Source organism: Microcebus murinus, chromosome 24, assembly GCF_040939455.1.
Source record: "Microcebus murinus isolate Inina chromosome 24, M.murinus_Inina_mat1.0, whole genome shotgun sequence".
NCBI lineage: Eukaryota > Metazoa > Chordata > Mammalia > Primates > Cheirogaleidae > Microcebus > Microcebus murinus.
The window spans coordinates 29,072,865-29,092,528 of record NC_134127.1 but is presented as its reverse complement, the minus strand read 5'-3'; the positions used below and the strand labels follow the sequence as shown (position 1 = coordinate 29,092,528).

Sequence of the window (19,664 nt, the reverse complement as noted above, 5' to 3'; positions counted from 1 at the left end):
AGCACATGCACCTAGTGGGGCTCACCTCTGCCTTGCACAACTGTGGCACCTGGTAGGTCACACCTCCTATGCTCATGTACCTGTGGCCGTGCAGATGCAGACCTCGTCTCCCACCTGGTGCTGCCCAGAGCCCACCTTTCGCTGTCTTGAGTCCCTCTCATACTTCCTGAGACAGCCTCGGGCCACCTGTGCTGTCCACCTGCACTTCGCAGTTTCTCTCCCAAAGCACCATTTTTGTGTTTGGGTCAGTGCTTTGGTGACAATGGTCAAAGATTTTGAATGGTTTGTGGCTAAGTATAATTGTCCCATAAACCCTAGTATTTGGGGCACATGATTTTAAAGAAGTCAAGATGTTTAATGAATGCATATAATATGTTTGTAAAGAAATGCCTATTGTCTATAAAAAGTACTGAAATGAAAATTATATATATATATATATATATATATATGTTTTTCCATAGAAACAATGTTATAATGGGGTTACATTCTTGTCCAAAGACAAAAGGCCCTACTTTTTTTTTTGCAAATGATCACAAGTAGCATATTTATCTAAATTTTAACACACCTATACATCACATAGTATAAACTTGAGCAACAGAGTATCACACAATAGTCAAGAATGTTATTTGTTTTTGAACTTTCTGAGAGCAGATCTGTGCAGGGCCAGAGGAGTGGCTGTCATTGAAAACCCACGGATGCTCTCCTGCGAGCTCGTGGTCTCGGAGCGGGTGCTCCGAGGAGATGGCTCTCCCAGAGATTCAGGCAAAGGCAACTAGGACAAGCCTCGTCAACCTAGAGCGAGTTCTGTGCTTGGACCTGGGTCAGCCGAAACCAGGTCTGACAGTCGAGGCTGTGGACAGTGACTCTGTGGTCCCACTTGCTGGGTGGCATAAACGCCCTCTTTGAAAACTGTGTGTAGAACTGAGCTCTGTAAGTTTGATTGTTCGGGGATAAAGCTGAAGGGCAGCCTGCAATTTTTCATTGTTTATTTCCAAGCAGGTGTTCTACCCAGTGGAGAAAATTTGGTGGGTAAACTTGCAGTGTTCAAGAGCAAGGCTATTGTTAAGGTGGACGACTTTTCAAAGGGAAATCGCACCTCAGTCATATCCTCCCGCCCCATAAAGCACTCATGCAGCCCACGCCCTGGAGCTCCGCGGAGGGAGCCGCCTACCGTCACAGCTGGGCAGGGCGTGGTTCCACTGGTGGTTTTGCTCGCAGAGAAGGGGCTCGTTGTCACTCAGCGTGTAGCCGGGGTCGCAGCTGAATGTCACCGTGGACCTGACGCCGAAGTTGCTGCCACGGCGATGGCCGTTGACAGGGATGCCTGGGTCAAGGCAGGAGTCGGACTCCAGAGTCACACCTGGGCGCACAGAGAAAACGTGTCATGCGGGGGGTGGGAGGGACCTTGATGGTTTATGGGAAAGAAGACATGTCCGGGCCGAGTGCTATGAAATAGTCACAGCCGTGACCAGATCTGGAAAAGCATGCAGCTGAACCCAACACCCGCTAATGTAAAAACATAGACATCTTCAAATATCTGATCCTGATTTTCAAATTTGATTCATATTGTCACACTATTTACCAGATGGTGTCTAAGTAGTACAATCCTGGAAAATCAATTGACCTCTCTGAATTTTACTTTTCTTGTTGGATATTAACAGACGGCACTAAATATAGCCTAAGTTTTTCCTGCTTTCTATCATACACACACACACACACACACACACACACACACACACACACATATATATAACGTTTTAGTGAGATTTTGGCAGTTATACTTAAACTTTCTAATCTGTGCACGCATACACCACAACACATACATACACACAGATAAAGTGCAATGTAAAGTGCACTAGAGTTGGTCTTAAAAAAATTGCATTCCATAAATCCACATAATATTCAAGTTTGCACTTAAGTCAGCCCCTGTCAAGGTGGCTACACATAGCCAATGCTAAAAGATATGAAAAAACAAAGTGCTATGTAATGGTAAGTAATTGTGATTATGTCATAATAAGAGTTCTTTTACTCTGTGTCTCACATTAATATTTTTTCTTTCTTTCCAGAATAACACATACTTTTAAAGGAAAGGAAAAATGAGAACGAGGGTAGAGAACATCATTGCACGATTTACACACGCAAAGAAACAAAGACGGCCTTGCTATCGCTGTATATTACTCTCTCAGCAAGGCTCAGAAGCATTGGAATAATGACCTGAACTATTAACCAAACATCATAGAATATTTCCAATATACAGTCTTGTTAGTCACCAAAAGCGATCTTTGGAATATTGTTTCTAGTCATAACATTTGCTTTACCAAAGTTTGAGCGAAGTCACTTATGAATACACATCCCCTCATTAAGTCAGATACATGAAATACAAATGAGGGGTGACTTTTTAAATAATAATAAATAGTAGGTGATAGTGCTTCTTTATCGTCATAGTAAATCGGCCCAGGAACATGCACAGGACATTTCCAGGAGAGCTAAGCCACGACGCAAAAATGTCCAGTAAGGAGCGTGGTCTCCATGGAGCGCCCAAGCTCCTGGGAGTTAGCCTCTAACCCCTTGGGGTTTCCCAAGTGTCAGGACTGTCTCCTTTGATTCATGGTGGCCCCTTGGGTAACATGAACTTAGTCCAGCCTACAGGGACTGGGAAGCTGGGGACTGAGTTGAAAGAGGGGAAAGAGAAAAAAAAATATTCGAGGAAATCAAAGCCTAGAACTTCAAATGTAGAATCATTTACATATAAAACTAAATAACTGTTAACGTCATGACTGACGCTTAATAGCAACGTTGTTCCATAATTTACTCATGCATCTGTCTGCAAGGCATCATGGGCACCCACGTTGAGCTGTGACATGAGCAGACACCGTGTCCCTTGGCCCCTTGGCGTGACAAGTCGTTTGAGTGGAGAATGCAGCAGACAGGAATCTGCAGACAAGGTGGGTGAAATCCTACCTGGACTGGGTCTGGGATGCAAACTGGGTGTGGTATGCAGGAACTATTTGTTTTTTTTTATTTTTTTAATTTTTGAGACAGAGTCTTGCTTTGTTGCCTAGGCTAGAGTGAGTACTGTGGCATCAGCCTAGCTCACAGCAACCTCCAACTCCTGGGCTCAAGCAATCCTCCTGCCTCAGCCTCCCGAGTAGCTGGGACTACAGGCATGCGCCACCGTGCCTGGCTAACTTTTTCTATACATACTAGTTGGCCAATTAATTTCTTTCTATTTTACAGTAGAGACGGGGTCTTGCTCTTGCTCAGGCTGGTTTTAAACTCCTGACCTCGAGCGATCCGCCCGCCTCAGCCTCCCAGAGTGCGGACATGTTTTTTCAACGTAGTTTCAATGCTTTGACTCAGAGGAATACCGCAAAAAAGTGCAGAGGCCTTTTGGAGGGATGGTGAGAAGTTCACAGTATGAAAGTCTGCTTGGATATTTCAGCCTGTCCCTTCTAAGTCAGAGCATTAGGGCGCTGTGTGTGTGAGGCTCCTTCCTACCTCTATTCACCCACCAGGTGACGGCTCCACCTTTGTCTGCAGCTGTGGAGCTGCCTCCCTGACTCTCCAACAGAGAAGGAAGGGGAAGGAATTCTAGACACCCTACGCGATCAGAAATTTATGGCACACACAACACTCCAGGTTACAGATGCATGCCTTACAAAAGCTGAGCTCTGCTTCTAAGCATAGGATAAATAAAAAGAACACCAAAATATAATTTAGCAATTCTTTTATGATTATAAAGATTGTTAGTATTATCTGCATAATAGATTATTATATTATTCTATAATATAATATGTATTCTGTATTGTGCTATAGTATTATATTGTGAGTATGACAAGCTAAATAGAACTTGTGAACAGGCTTTTGATCGTTCTTTGATTTTTCAGAAAGAATAAAAACAATCAGTTTATTCAAATGAGTTAGATTAACACATGAAATTTGTTTCTACTGACTGTATACAGCCCCTAGGAGACAATAAGGGTGCTAAAAATAATCTGTAGCTACTAAGAGAGAGAAGAAAAGGAAGGAAAATTCTGTTCGAATAGTTATCAATGCCTGGAAATATTTATTCTCTTAAGTAATAGACATCTAAGGGCCGAGTCTTTCTGGTCTATAAAAAGTAGTAAATAGAGAAAATACAACCTTGGCTCTTCAGCACTTGGGAGTTTTACAAACTCGGACCATTGCAATGTGCGTATATCATGACTCCAAAGAAAAGTGATAACGTACATGGACATTATAAAGGAATAAAATTTGAAATTTTGTGGTTCTTAAATTCTGTTTTATGTTTAAAAATGCTACATTGGAATGAATGCTGTATTTATACATATTATGCACACACACACCTATAAAGCATTTGTGCCCCTTTACTATTTTGAAATGAAAGAAAAAAAGAACGCAGATCTTAAATCCCACTGTCTGTGCGCGGCGGCCGGGCGGGCGGGAGGCGGCCGACTTACTCTCGTAGTGGATGAGGAAGCCCACGCTGGAGCGGCTGTTGTCCGTGGTGAAGAGCAGGTGCATGAAGTTCCCGGTGCTGATGAGGAACTGCGGGGCTTGCGTGCCGTGGTACTCGCCGATCAGCGGGGACGAGCTGGCTGGCCCGTCCCGGACCTCCAGCGTGTCGTAGTTGACCTCCGTTTGGAACCTGCCGAAAATCGTGCGTCAGATCAGAAGTCACTCAGAGAGACAGGTCAGCTCACAGACCCACTCGGGACATCTTCATTCACTAATTAAAACCCATTTATGTCAATGCAAATAAGGTATTTAAAGTTCTATATACTTTCAAGATTGGGAGGGGAGATATAATATGTAAGACTAGGATTTTTTCCTGGGAGAAATGACACACCCCACCCCCCTTCCTCTTAACCTGATACCCTGTTTTGTAACACCACAGGCACTAAAAGGGGCCGTTATTCAGCTTAAAACAAAAGTACCATTAACTAGATTCGTGTTATTAAATAATAAATAATCCTCAATTAGCAAAAAAAAATCTATTAGTATACATTTTCAAACTATATTTCATTCTCTACATAACATGATTACGGACACCTTAAAGGCGGCATTCTGATGGGAAATTATATTTTAAAGGACGAGGTCAGTTCAAAATACAAGGTGGTACTTTAAATACCTTTTATGAAAAAAAGAAAATCCTGTGCTTTTCTTAAAAGTAGCATTAACTCTTTCAGGGTGCTAGAATCACACTGAGCATTATTGCTACTTCGGGAACCAAATGATACTTTAACGACTTGAAAAAGTTAGGGCAGCTTCCAAAAAGTGCTTAACTTCTCTTAGGCTGCCAGAGAATCTGGCCCGAGATTATATTTATATAAAGTTGCAGCCACTCGGGTACCCTCTGATGCAATGAAGGTGCCGTTCCGGGCGTGAGATAATTTTCTAAATGGGCCCACCTGGCCCTCAAAGAGCTAACCTGGTTTCCAAGTGTCTGACTGTGCTCTCAGGGAGCAGCTTAAGCCTCGTAAGCCTCTGACTCACTCCGCCGCTGTGAGCCCAGGCCATTATCCCCCACGCTCTGGACTGCAGAGTGCTGATGAAGAGGAAGGCAGCTGGGAGAGAGGAAGCGATCTGAATTTCACAACACGTAGCAACAAAAAAGGGATGCTGAAACCAAACGGCTCTGCTCTGTTCACTATTGAATTATGCGCACTCCTCTCGGCGCAAATGCACAATTAGATGTTCTTGCAACTGGCTAGGTCGGTACCCTGAAACCTGTTCTTCTACAGAGAGGAATTCTAGCAACCTTCATGCCACGAGGCTAGACAGGAATGAGGCTGCAGGTGGGTGCGATTGGGATCAGAGAGTGCCAGCTTCGTCTTCCGCTATTCTAACACTTTCTCTAGACTCTGCCATTTCTCAGTTGTTTGAGTACAAACTCGAGAAATCAGGATTTCAGGAAAGGAACCTCATGTGATCTATCCACACTGACGTACTCATGTCCCCTTGCTTGAGAGGCAGCAGGGACTGACAAAGGGTGCACCCCTGACAGGTGGAAGATTTCCGGGACAGCCTCGGAAACAGAGACAGCTGCAGGTTCTCCATCATTAGATGACCTAGCACACACTGCAGGACAACACCGTCAGGATGGAATTCGAGATTCGTGTGTGCAAACACATCCTCCACGAGGGCGCCAGCCCGTGGGTGAAGGTGTGAGCTAACATTGCATTATGCACTATCTAAGAGTTGTATACATGAATCTAGGGTGTCCGAAAATATCAGAAATATGAGGTACCCCCACGTGGAATTTTGCAAAACATCACACTGAGACGATATTGAAAAAGACAAGATTGGGAATTAAACAAGTATCTTGCTTCAGGTGACTGAAAATGAAGTGCTAATAAATTGTGCCAAATGAGAATGTACAATCACGATTTTTATGAAATGATGTAAATTTGATATGTGGATAGAAATCTGGCTGTGTTCCAGCCCCCCATACCAAAAAGGATAAAAATTAGTAGGAAACCAAACTTAATTTACTGAATATTTATAAATTTAATTTTTGCAAAGATTCTATGCAGTAATTCACTATTCAATATAGTAGAAATGTAAACCAAACTTTTCCTCTTCTTCTGAGAGATTATCACAATTATTCTATCAGAGGTACGTAATAATATAAAAGATAATCTCAAATAAAAATAATTGCTAAAAGATAACACAACTCCTGCTAAAAACCTTTCTTGTATTGACATTATTGGTCATCATTATAAAATTACTGGGAAACAAAGTGAACATCATGTAATGACCCTAAAATATTCTAAATATTAAAGCCCAGACTGCAATCTGGTCCAGAAGAAGGTCACTGTCAGAGAAAGCCCAACGTTTTCCAGACATTAGCCTTGAAACATTAAACAAAGATGATTCCTTAGCTTGATAAGCACACGGTTCAGGGCAAAATGTTTTTAGTTTTTAAGCCTAAATTTGATTTCAACGTTGTGACAAACGGAAAGCATTTTACCGAGCAGAATTCAAACTGCGTGCTTAGTTTTGCAGGTCATCAAATACACTATATCAAACAGCTAAGCCGAACAGTGTCGGGGTGCTATCCCTTGTAGCTAACTGAGAGGTGATTAACCTGTTGAACACCCACGTTGCTAACTCTGCAACCGCACGTTGTTGCCCTGTGTTCACCAGCAGCCATCGCCACGGCAGGGAAGGTGTTTTCGTGCTGACACAGAAGCCTCTAGGCACCAATGTGACCCGAAGCTGCTCCCATGCACAGACACCAAGAGCATTTGTTCCACTGCAGGTCCAGAACCCAGGCTCAGACTCTGGGCTCAGACCTGGGAAACGGTCCCCAGCACAGCCGCTTTCCCTGGCAGCCCGCAGACCTGTGACGCAGCTTTGGTGCCAGAGGATGACACCCAAGAAGAACATAACCTGGCAAGCATTGACCCCAGTTTCTGGTTAAGTGAGTTCCTTTGGGGGAACCATCTTTTTAAGTTTTAAGATCCATTTACTAAGTACACGAAGCAGACACAGGTCGTTGGGTCCAAATGAAAAAAGAGAAAAAGGGTGTTTTTTTTTTTTTTTTCTTTTCCTTACCTGTCAAAAGTTATTTTAATAGAGTGGCCTGGCTTTGCTTCAATTATCCATTCACAATTGAGAGAATCCTTATAATATCCCGGCCACCCAGGAGGTAAGATGACTCCACTGGAAGCTGTCAGATGTCCACCACACGGGGCTGAAAGAAGACGCACAAGATCTCTCAGGCCGGGTCACGCATAGAAAGATACGCCACAGCAGTACCTCAACAAAAGCAAGATCTGCCTCTGTGCTCAGGGATCTGACATTTTCAAGTTTTAAAGCAAAAACTTCCCACATAAATACAAAACCAAAAGATCCCTTGTGTGTGTTTTCTCACATTTCCTGGATTGTGCCTAAGTTGTCATAGATTGCTATTGATTATTTTCTTGTTAATCTCTTTTGCACATAAGCTTATAACTTACAGTGTACTTTAGAATTTGTATACCTCTGCCCTGGTGAAATAGACATTTAAATCTTTATATTGAAGATAAACAAAATCAACACTGAAATATTAAATGACGATCTCAAGCTTGACGAACTTAGCTTGGATTTGGTTGTGCTGTGGTCATAGACAGCGCTACGATTTTGCTGTCATGTTAATAGGAAAGATTTATTTCTCACACATGCTACATGTCTAGGGGCTCAGAGACACAGCTATTTCCCTCAAGTTGGTATGAAACATGGAAAATGATGGAAAACTGTCTTGTACAGGCAATTAAAGCTCTGGGTCCGAAGTTGATCGTGTCACTTGGACACATACCTGATCGGCCGGAGCCCTTCACAGAGCTCCATCGAACCACAGGCCCCGAGGAGACACCCCCTTGGCAGAGACCGGGCATGGCTGATGAGAGCACTGGTGACGTCCACATCCGCACAGCGGGCAACAAAAACCAACTGCACCAGTGAGGTCTTTAGAATGCAATTTCTCCTGTCATTTTTTGATGATTTAAATTACAGTGGTCAATGTCCTGATACTGTATTTCTAAAATAAACCCTTCCTGATGACATAAATACATTTTTCTATAGCTTTTGATTTAACCACTTCCGTACCAGCATTGACTATAGTCGACAGCCACAGATGAACGCACACAGCGACTGTAGCCGGCAGCCGTGACATGACTTTTCTAACTTTTCATTTATCAAAATAAAATTGTGAACATTTAAAAATAACGTAATGAAAACATAGATGTCTATGTTACCTATTCTGATTTACATGACAAGTGAAGCTGCCTGTAGAGTCAAACAAGCGTTCAGGGCCTTCAAGCCTTCCTCACCACGCAGGAGCAGACGGACCGCCGTCAGTGCCCAGCACAGACTGCCGTGGGGCTGCGGGCCGCTGCGGGCGAGGTTCGCGGCCGTGAGCGCCGCACCAAGTGGTTAATATGATGGCCTGATTTGGGTTACATTAATGCTGGATTTATGAAATGTTACATAGGAAGGCATGGCATCTTCTCCATTATGCGCTGCTGTTCACAACACTGAAATTCTCTGTGTTTGAAAGACAGAGAACTCACTCATACATGTCCATGGTACTTGTTTCTTTTCAATTTTCAATCCTTAATCTTTTTTTTCAAATATTTTATACGGTGCTTTATCTTTCTATTTGGGCCACACTTTTGGCATTTTATAGTTTGCTAGAAAATCACTAATTTCCTACAGGCTTTAGAATTTGTTGTCCTGGGGTTGAGGATGTATTCATATACCATTATTTTCCCCCATAATAACTTGTGTTTTTAGCGATGTCACTGAGCTGTGCTGAGGAATGTGACCCAGTTAGAGGCAGAACAAATAGAAATCTTTTGCCCAGAGGCTACATGATTTATACCCGAGATCTACCTGGCATTGAGTAAATTCTGCCAGAAAAAATAAATAACATACTTTTATAAAAAAATTACTTTATTGTGAGCCTTCCAGTCTTTGTGGAAACATTATATTATTTTTGTAATATAGGTCATTTCTCTTTTAGGTTCCCAAATATCTGTAACTTTCTTCTCTCTTAGTTTTTACTTGTTGTTATCAGAAGCATACAGGGGTTGTCTATTTTACTGGTGCTAACAAAGAACTCACTCTTGCATTCACTTGTTTCTAACATTTGATTTTTATTAACATAGTATCCTAATTTACTTTCATTTTTTTCTAACTTTTCAGTCTTAGTATTCAATTCCTTTATTTCTGATGATTTTTTGTTGTTGTTGTTCTACATTAGAGGCCTTTAAGATAGGTATTTTCCTAAAAGCTCCAGTTTGGCTGTATCATATCATTTTTTAATAGGAAGTGTTTACTTTCTCATGGTTTCCAAACAGCGTGGGACCTGAGGCTTGAGTTTGTCTTTAATATACGATTACCGCACACTTTTTGATTTATAGAGATTTGCTTGTGGTTCTATTTTTATTATACACTCATACTTTAATTGGACTATCATAGAATGTGTGGCCTATACTTATTTTAACCTGCTAAGGTTCTCTTTATGGTTATTTATGCAATCAATTTTTAACAAAAAAAAATCTTTGAGAAAAACAATAAAATGAGCATTCTATAAGGAATGTGTGGTTCTCTATGCATCCCTCAAATCAGGTTATGTGGTTTGTATCACCCACTTTTTCATTGCCATGTGATTTTATTCCCTGCCGGATCTGTCTGCTTCTGAAAGCCAGTTTAGTTTTCGTGTATCCAGCAGGGCACTGGCCAGGGACTCTAGCCGGCCCTGTGATCCCAGGACCCACCCTCCGCGGGACTCATTCATCCACACTCGGTGACTGGGTGTCTCTGCACAGGTAAACCTTCAAAATATTTCCCCACAAACAAGTCCTTTCTGTTGAGGGCTTTCTTTGCTAACAACCCACAGCAGGGTTCTGCTTTAAGGCCTCCCGATGCCAAAGGCCGCCAGCAACCTCCGCGCGGGAGGGCGGGTCTGGGGCAGCGCCCCCCTCAGAGGAGTCCGCCTCCTGGCACTGGGCCTCAAATTCCAGCCTCCACAGCAGAGGCTGTGCGCTTCCGCTATTCAGGCGCTGTGTGTGTGGTGCTTCTCTGCCGAGGCTGCCCTGGCAACCGGACCCGTCTGGAGAAGGTGCGTGACGGTGGAGGACGCCTGGCCCACGCAGGGGCTGTACCTTCGCAGCGGGGCACCGCGGAGCTCCAGACCACGTTCCCGTCCTGCAGGATGCAGGTGATGGACTCGGACCCCTGGGTCTTGACAAAGCCATCGTCACAGTGGAAGGAAACCGAGCTCCCCAGGAGGAACCTGTCACCAAAACGCCGTCCGTTTATGGGGATGCCGGGGTCATGGCACTCATTTTGACCAAACGCTGAAAAGAAAAAAAAATAGTTAGAATAAAAATACTTGAACATAGAGCCAGGCGCGGTGGCTCACACCTGTAATCCTAGCACTCTGGGAGGCCGAGGCGGGAGGATCACTCAAGGTCAGGAGTTCGAAACCAGCCTGAGCAAGAGTGAGACCCATCTCTACTATAAATAGAAGTAAATTAATTGATCAACTAAAAACATATACAAAAATTAGCTGGGTGTGGTGGCGCACGCCTGTAGTCCTAGTTACTCGGGAGGCTGAGGCAGAAGGATTGCTTGAGCCCAGGAGTTTGAGGTTGCTGTGAGCTAGGCTGATGCCATGGTACTCTAGCCTGGGCAACAGAGTGAGACTCTGCCTCAAAAAAAAAAAATACTTGAATATCAATTATATGCATTAAAAAAGAAGAAACAAGGACATGCTTATAAAGCAATTATTGTCTCAAATTTCAGTTAGATCATTTGTAGATAAATACATTAAATAAATACGATATTGGTATCTACTGAGAAACAGAGAGAGAGAGAACATGTGGATAAATAGATATAACTATCATTTATACATCACTTTAGATATAACTGTCACTCATATGCACTTAGAGAAGGAGAAAAGGGATAGAGCAGGTGGTAGAAAGTGTTTGAGCTTAGGTTATACTTGGGTTAGAATCTTGACTTTTCCACTTACTTTCTGACACTGGGCAGATAGCTCTAATGACCTCAGCCTAGCTATCTTTATTTATACAGTGAGGAATAGGTCTATACCTCAGAATTCTGTGACACTAAATGAAATAATTACTGTCAAATTCTAAGTACAGGTCCTAAGAGAAATCAGTCAGCAAATGCTATTCATATTAACCCTATTATCTCACTTTCTTCCCTCTACAATGCATTTAGGCAAATGTTCTTGCATAAAATCTGTTTTGCAAATGACAAACCTGATGCAAGAAGAAGTTAGCTGTCATCAGAATTCACTAAGTACACACAGGCACTGGTGTTCTAACTCTGGACTCTTCACCTTAAATGACTCAATCCTTCATACTACACTATTTGTCACATAGAAGACGCATGGGCAGGTGGGTGGGTGCATGGGTGGGTGATGGATTGTTGGATAGATGGAAGGATGGAGGGAGGAATGGATGGAAGGATGGATAGAAGGATGGAAGGAAGGATGGATGGAGGGATGGATTGTTGGATGGATAGAGGAATGGATGGAGGGATGGATTGTTGGATGAATAGAGGAATGGATGGAGGGATGGAAGGAAGGATGGATAGAGGGATGGATTGTAGGATGGATGGAGGGATGGATTGTTGGATGGATGGAGGGATGGATTGTTGGATGGATAGAGGAATGGATGGAGGGATGGATTGTTGGATGGATAGAGGAATGGATGGAGGGATGGAAGGAAGGATGGATGGAGGGATGGATTGTTGGATGGATGGAGGGATGGATTGTTGGATGGATGGAGGGATGGATTGTAGGATGGATGGAGGGATGGATTGTTGGATGGATGGAGGGATGGATTGTTGGATGGATAGAGGAATGGATGGAGGGATGGATTGTTGGATGGATGGAGGGATGGATTGTAGGATGGATGGAGGGATGGATTGTTGTATGGATAGAAGCATGGAGGGAGAGATGGATTGTTGAATAGATGGAAGGATGGAAGGAAGGATGGATAGACGGATGGATTGTTGGATGGATGGAAGGATGGACAGATAGATCGCTAGCTAGATGGATGGATGGATGGATGGATGGATAGAAAACCAGAGAGAGAGAGCGAGAGAGAAGTGAGAGATCCAGGCCCTTACTATACAAATGACCAAGAAAGTAATCTAAATACAGTGATTTTTTTTGTTACCAGGATAATGCCGTATCATTTTGCCACTCTCATTTTAACAATGATTATCAAACACCTGCAGCATCAGCTGGTGACCCAGGCGTGGTGCTCCCATGGGCGTACTCACTGGTGTAGGTGATGTTGAAGCCCCTGCCGGTGGTGGAGTGGTCGGACTGGAACTCCAGGCGCACCACGTGCCCGCTGCTGGCCAGCTGGGAAGGCACTTCGTTGCCAGAAAAGGTGCCAAGGATGGTTATATCTGAAATCCCATCGTCTTTGATCGCAAGAAAGTCAAACTGGGGCTCCACATCAAAATCGTTAAAGATGAGGTGAATTCGGCTTCCTGGCTCCGATATGATCAGCCACACGCAGTTCATGTTGTTGCCATATTCCTCGGGGTAGTTGGGAGACAGAATGATCCCAGATGCGGCCGTGAAGTTGAAGAAACAGGAAACTGTGAAGACACGATATTTTCAAACAGTTTTGCGCCACATCCAAAGAACTGCCACCCAAAACTGGTTGCTGAGAACTCCGAAAGAGAACACATGCCTGCCGACAGCTAGGATGATCCAACGAGGTTAGAACTAATAATTCTGGACCATAGCGTGTTCTCTTTCCCTAAAGTGTAAGTAGGATATTTCATTATCTTACGGAGCACAGCCAGAGCCTACATGTAATCAAACACAGGCTTGGCTCCGAAATGATCCTTTCAAATTCGCCGACAACGAGTGCCAAACATTACAATTTCTAGTTACAACTTTCTTCTGCCTTGGGAAAGCAGACATTAATATGAAAAGGCAGATGTCTGTGTCCTGGGAACAGTTCAGTCTGCTATGGGGTGATAACTTTTTAATTTACATCTTATATTTTCCTTTAAGTTACTTTTTTCAAGTCATTTAAAGTTCGTGTTCATTACAGGGTAAAGATTAATAAATAAATAAATCTGGGAAAAAATCAGACCATGTTTCACTTAGGTAATGTGACAGTCTCTTGAAAAATTTAATCTTAAGGATGTGTACTTAAAAATCATGCAGGAGGGAGGGAGCAACTGTTGGATTGATCTGTAGGGTGTGATCTGTAGGGTATGTAGGGAAATTAGTCCATATAATTTCATATGCATTTTCCCGCCATGGCTATATTCATTTACAAATATATAACACCCCCTTTAAAACCAGCTATGAAGTCTGTTCTACTTATAAAATACTGTACTTATGAGGAAGCAGGAAGCTCTTCCACTGGATCCCAGACTGCTCCCACTGCTCCTGCTTGCACGCATCGTGTTTAAGCCTCGCACGGCATCATTGAGCCCTAAAGACCCTTGGCTGCTGTGCTGATGTCTGATGCTGTGCACACCACCATGAGCTTCTGATGGGAACAAAGGTGTATGCTATGACATTCCTAGTTGAAAATACTTAGCTGCATTTTACCGGGCAGGTGTGATACGATCCGTGTTTCCCCGAAAATAAGACAGGGTCTTATATTTATTTTTCCTCAAGAAGACACCCAGGGCTTATTTTCACGGGATGTGTTATCTTTTTAAGCACGGTGCAGCAATCTACATGTATTCAAATAGAGGGAAGTCGTCTTTATCTAGGACATCATCATCACTCTCCAAACCCCGAATGCCATCCTGAATGTCTTGCGACTCTGTTTCCTTTAGAACCACTGGCCCCGATCTCTCGTGTGGAGCAACAGAGCTCTCCTGGGGCAGATGAGAAGGGCTGCTCGTCTTCTTGACCGCTCCGAGACGACACGCACGGGTTGTGCAGATGCGCTGCGCAGCCACGCCATCACTAGGTCTTATTTTCAGGGTAGGGCTTCTATTGCGCAAATGCTTAGAAATCCTGCCAGGGCTTATTTTGTGGGTAGGGCTTATTTTCGGGGAAACACGATATGGATTAATCTTAGTTAGGTGAAGCGAGCAGGACTGTGGGTGTTCCACAGCGCACTGGGTGCTCCTGGCAAAGGCAGCACTGCCTGGCTGTTCCCAGCGCTGCCCTCCCCGCGCAGACGCTCTGCGTCTTTTGATCCGCCCCCCTCACCCCGCCACCCCAGGAGGCAGGTGCAGGATGGGAAAGGGCCAGTCGAGGCAGGATACTCACAGACACAGCTGGGCTTGTTGCCGGACCACTGGTTGTTCTGCTGGCAGGTGATGACTCTCTCCCCCACCAACTCGAAGGCTGCCTGGCACTCGAAGGTGAGCGTGTCGCCGTGGAGAAAGCTGCTACCCGTCCGCTTCCCGTAGGCGGGGACGCCCGGGTCCCCACACCCTCCCTTTTCAATCTCTGAAAATCAGAAAAATGGTGAACCATTAAAAAAAATACACTGCTGATATTTTTAAGTCCACAATTTAGAAGATGAACAAGCGGTTTCTTTCGGCCACTCTAGACATCGTTTTTTGCACGTAGACCCAAAAGGATACTCCATTCATCTGACATTTGATTACAAAAGCAGGGGGAAAATGCATTTTCAACTCTAGAGAAAGAAATTTATGTCATTTAAGGGATACACAGGGCTACAGGGATACACTTACAACACAAATGTTGCAATTAATAGATGCATCTTTTTTGGCACTTCTGGGCTTTTATCTGCAGATGCTATTACTAAAATGTAAACACCATAGATTTTGTTCGAATCTATGTGCTTTTTACTATAAATAATACAATAAAGATTATTCATTCCCTACTGAATATGTAAATCAATATAGTCTATCTGAACACTATTTCCCTTATATGAATGTTAAAACTCATTTATGAAACAAAATAAAGCATGGTTTGTTCTACAGATGAAAAGAAAATAGGCAGCATCGAACCTCTTTTCATTAAAACATGAGTGTAATAAAATTCCCACACAACACCAAAACTGTACTCTAAACTTTGCTCTGTCTCAAATGTTAACTATACACAATGTATCAACTATGTTATTCATGCATTCACTCAAAAAGCATTTTTTGAGAGCCACTGTGTGTTGGGTCCTCCTTGGGGAATTGGGATCCAGTGGGTGAACGAGGCAAGGTTCTTGCACTCATGGGTCTTACATCTATGGAAGAAAATTTTAAAAGTTCAAAAATGAATGTGATTGAAACAATGATGGGTAATTTAAAGCAACACAAAGGGGTGCGGAGGGGGACAGACAGACATTTGGAGGAGGAGACTGTGTACGTGTCCTGGGGAAGGCAGAAGCCATTCCTTTTGAGAAACAGACCCCAGCCCGCCGAGCCCGGAGCTGCAAGAGACACACGGCAGCCAGCTGCTGGGTCCGTCTGTGCTGAGCGGGGCAGAAAGGCATCGCAGGGCTTTTGTATGAGACCTGGCCTTGCCCGACCACAGATTTAAAAGATTTGCTGTTAATTCACAAGCACAAAGATGTGCAATCCACCCAAGTGCCCATCAATACACAAGCAAATTAATAAAATGTGGTGTATGTACACCATGGATTACTACTCTCTTGTTGAGGTGCTTGTCTTATCAAATTTATTCTACACAGAGCCGTAAAATTTCTGTTCGACATGTGAAATATTCTAGGTGGACGCAGTCTTTGTCTCCATCAAGAGTTCATTTAGATATATTTTTTTAAGTTATCACAAAACTAGTATATTTTATGATGTTCCGTAGAGAGAACGTACCTACCCGGGTTATCACAGGATTGCAATTAATTAACTTCTGTGGAAGCCACTTTGCTGGAGCTGTTCAGGAAGCATTTCTTCAAAAGAGTTGAAAGCATTTAGATTTGAGGGATCTAAAGGTTGTTTGTTTTTTCCCTCTCATAACATCAAACCAAACCTTTTGTAGAATAAATAAGATACTCACATAGCTCCTATGTTGATTCTTACAGAAAGCAATGCCGCACACTTTGTGCATCTACTTTGTTCCTCCCATGCTACTTGACTGTCATCTCTATTCTGAATTCGGCTTTCATAAAACCCACAAGCTCAAGGAGACAAGGGGTGTGCTAGGGCTACCATAATTCCCACGCACGTGGTAAACGCTCACACTCGGATGGAAGTGGCCCATCAGAGCCCGCTTCCGTTTCCCAGCTGAAAGGAGAGTGTGTAAAAGCAACAGTTTCTTGTGCAAGTGTCCACATTGCAACTGCTCTTAGATCACTTCACTTCTTCCAGAATTTGACTCAGAAATCTCTAAAATAAAGAATTTCCTTTCTTCATCTCTGGAAAGCAAGATTGCAGCACACAAACGTGGACGCACCAGCCCCGTCTAGTGGAGGCGGGGCGGGGACATTTCCACCATGTGCGGCTGCTGCATGCTCCCGGCGTTTCTGAAAACCGTCTGGACACGGCATCATCAGGACGCCCGAGAGGAGCGAAGCCTCCTGTGACCTCTTCCTTGTCCGTCACCATCAATCACGTAACCCCAGAAAACAGGGGGTTGCTATTACAGTGGCCCGCACACGCTAAAATTGCGTGTAATCAGCTTAACGATGGTGTGCAGGCAAAGCTCTGTTGCATGCATGAAATACTGTATCTGCTCTTCGCACAGATATGCTCCGCTTGACTACAATAAAAATGAGATGCTTTTAAAGCTGTGGTCCAAAGCTAAGGCACATCAGGAATTGCATCTGCCATGTTTTGCTTTTCCTGCCGTTACCCGGCTGTGGAATTCTGGATCCTGTGAAGCCAGGGTATTACGTAACCACAGCCATGAGTTCCTTCCGCTCCTCCTCTCTCTCTTGTGGTCTCATGGAGACTATGCAGGTATCCATTTTCAAACTCATCTTTAGCACCATCCGAATTATTTACGAGTGCTGTTGGAATTCAGAATTGTGTTTGTGTTGTTGCCCAGGAAGCTGAGTGACTCAGCCTCAGAGAGACTTGCTGTGAAAACCAGAATTGTATTCAAAGTACTGATCCGTTGCCATCCTGGGGCCACCTTTACTTGGCCGAATTCCCTGATTTTCCTGCTAAGTGAGTGAGGTAATGATTCCGAGCTGAAGGTCCCAATCCAAGTACGTCCTGTGCTTCAGCTCAAGAGGTGGGGTCTGCCACGGGTCGGCATAGAGGAATAGGGGCTTTAGACACTACTCTCTCTGCGCACAAGGTAAGCAGGTGCCAGAATCACTGGGCGTCTTCAGCGAATCCCCAAGTTGGCCACCAGATGCCCAGGATCCCACAATAAATGCCGGAATATATTAGGGAAGGAGAAGCAAGAATGAGTCCCTTTAAAGAATATGGTCTTGTCTTTTCCAATATCACAAGATTTTTTCCTAAGACATAGAAAGTGAACGCGAGAGCCAGATTGGTAATGGAAAGCAACTCAGAATTGATGAAAGATATGCATCACGCAATTTTATCTTCTCCCAGAATTAACAGAAATTCATCATGAAAAATGATCTCACAGTAAATTTACTTTCATTTATAGCATGCTCAAGGTAAGCACATACTGAGTGACTTGCTACTACTGCTGCAGTTCTGTGCAAAGACTCCAGGGATAAACCTCATTCAGGTCTCGGCTTCCTGGGGACGCCAGCCGGGACGTCCCACAGTCTTAGCCTCAGCTGGGACCCGACTGGCTGCCTAGCGAGTGATGCGTGTCCAGGTGCCCAGGTCGTCAGCTTCACAGCGATCCTATTAGGGTTCCAGTGGGCACTGACCAGATGCTCCTGGTCTGCCCTCAAGTTCATGTTCACTGTAAACTTTAAAATAGCACCAACTGCACTGTCGTTTCCAAAGTGAATAACTGAACATGAAGGATGAAGGTCCTGATCAGCAGATATGAACCTAAGGCATCTATTGCCAAGCAATAAAATATACACGTTTGTGTTTTTAAATAGGCATGCTTATTTCATTTTTTTAAAAAATAGATACATGTTTGTGTTTGAGTGTTATTCAAGTAGCCCACAGCTAACCAGGAAATTCTGAAAACTGGAAAAGTCTCACGCCCAGGCAATCCCTTTAAAACTATCAGCACTCCTTTTCTCAATGAGTGATAAACAAATACATTGAAGATAAAGTAAAGAAATGATTCAGATTAATTGATTTGCCTATAAGATTCTAAAAAACAATAGCACATTTTTAATTGAATATCAAGTAGTTAATGTCTCAAGAAAATAATTGGCATATTCTGATTCATTGAAAGAAATCATTTTCAGAAATAAAGTTTTTGGTAAATTAATCATTTTATTTTCTTGCTACTTTTAGTCTGGAGGCAGGATAGCAAAGTGAGTACAAACAGACTCTAGAAAGAGATTCTATTTTAGATCAAGTCTCAGCAAGTCCATTTATCACCTAAGTCTGCGGTCCCTAGCCCCTAGACCTTGGTAGGTGGCCAGTTAGGAACTGGGCTGCACAGCAGGTGAGCGGCAGGTGAGCAAGAGAAGCCTCATCGGTATCTACAGCGGCTCCCCATTGTTCACATCACCACCTGAGCTCCACCTCCTGTCAGATCAGCGGGGCGTTGGATTCTCACAGGTAAACTGCGCATGCGAGGGAGAATACAGATTCTCACTGTAAACTGCGCATGCGAGGGATCTAGGTTGCACTCCTCATGAGAATCTAACACCCGATGATCTGAGGTGGAGCTGAGGCGGTGATGCTAGTGCTGGGGAGCGGCTGCAAATAAATGCAGATTATCATCAGCAGAGAGGTTTGACTGCACAACAAATGTAAATGCGCTTGCGTCATCCTGAAACCCTTACCCCCCGCCCCACCCCAGTCCACGGAAAAATTGTCTTCCATGAAAGCGGTCCCTGGTGCTGAAAAGGCTGGGGACTGCGGATTCACGTGACTTTCTGCTAGTTGTTTTGAGTGTCCATTTACCAGATCATGCTAATAATAGTTCCTGGTTCCTTGCAGATGCCATGCATGAAGATCAAATGCAAAGTGCTTGGCATAGTGCCTGATGTATATCAAGTTCGATCTGTTTGCTGTTATTAATTTTGCTATGGTTATTGCTTTTATTTTTATTAGCAAGTCATTCATCTTGGGAACTTCCCAGCTAAGCCCAGAAAATCTTTTGATAAGAGTCTTTAAAA

General features: G+C 43.6%; 1 protein-coding gene across 2 annotated transcripts in view; it reads right to left on the bottom strand.

The window, feature by feature from the left end:
- The window catches only part of CSMD1 (CUB and Sushi multiple domains 1), a 1,569,742-nt gene that overhangs the window by 292,400 nt on the left and 1,257,678 nt on the right, over positions 1–19,664 (bottom strand). For both annotated transcript variants that reach the window (XM_020282735.2, XM_075997279.1), the window contains exons 13-18: positions 14,780–14,962; positions 12,805–13,131; positions 10,653–10,847; positions 7,561–7,699; positions 4,461–4,648; positions 1,172–1,360 (exon numbers count right to left, since the gene is read on the bottom strand). In XM_020282735.2, coding sequence (XP_020138324.2) covers positions 1,172–1,360; positions 4,461–4,648; positions 7,561–7,699; positions 10,653–10,847; positions 12,805–13,131; positions 14,780–14,962 — 1,221 coding nt within the window. The remainder of the gene's footprint in view (positions 1–1,171; positions 1,361–4,460; positions 4,649–7,560; positions 7,700–10,652; positions 10,848–12,804; positions 13,132–14,779; positions 14,963–19,664) is intronic.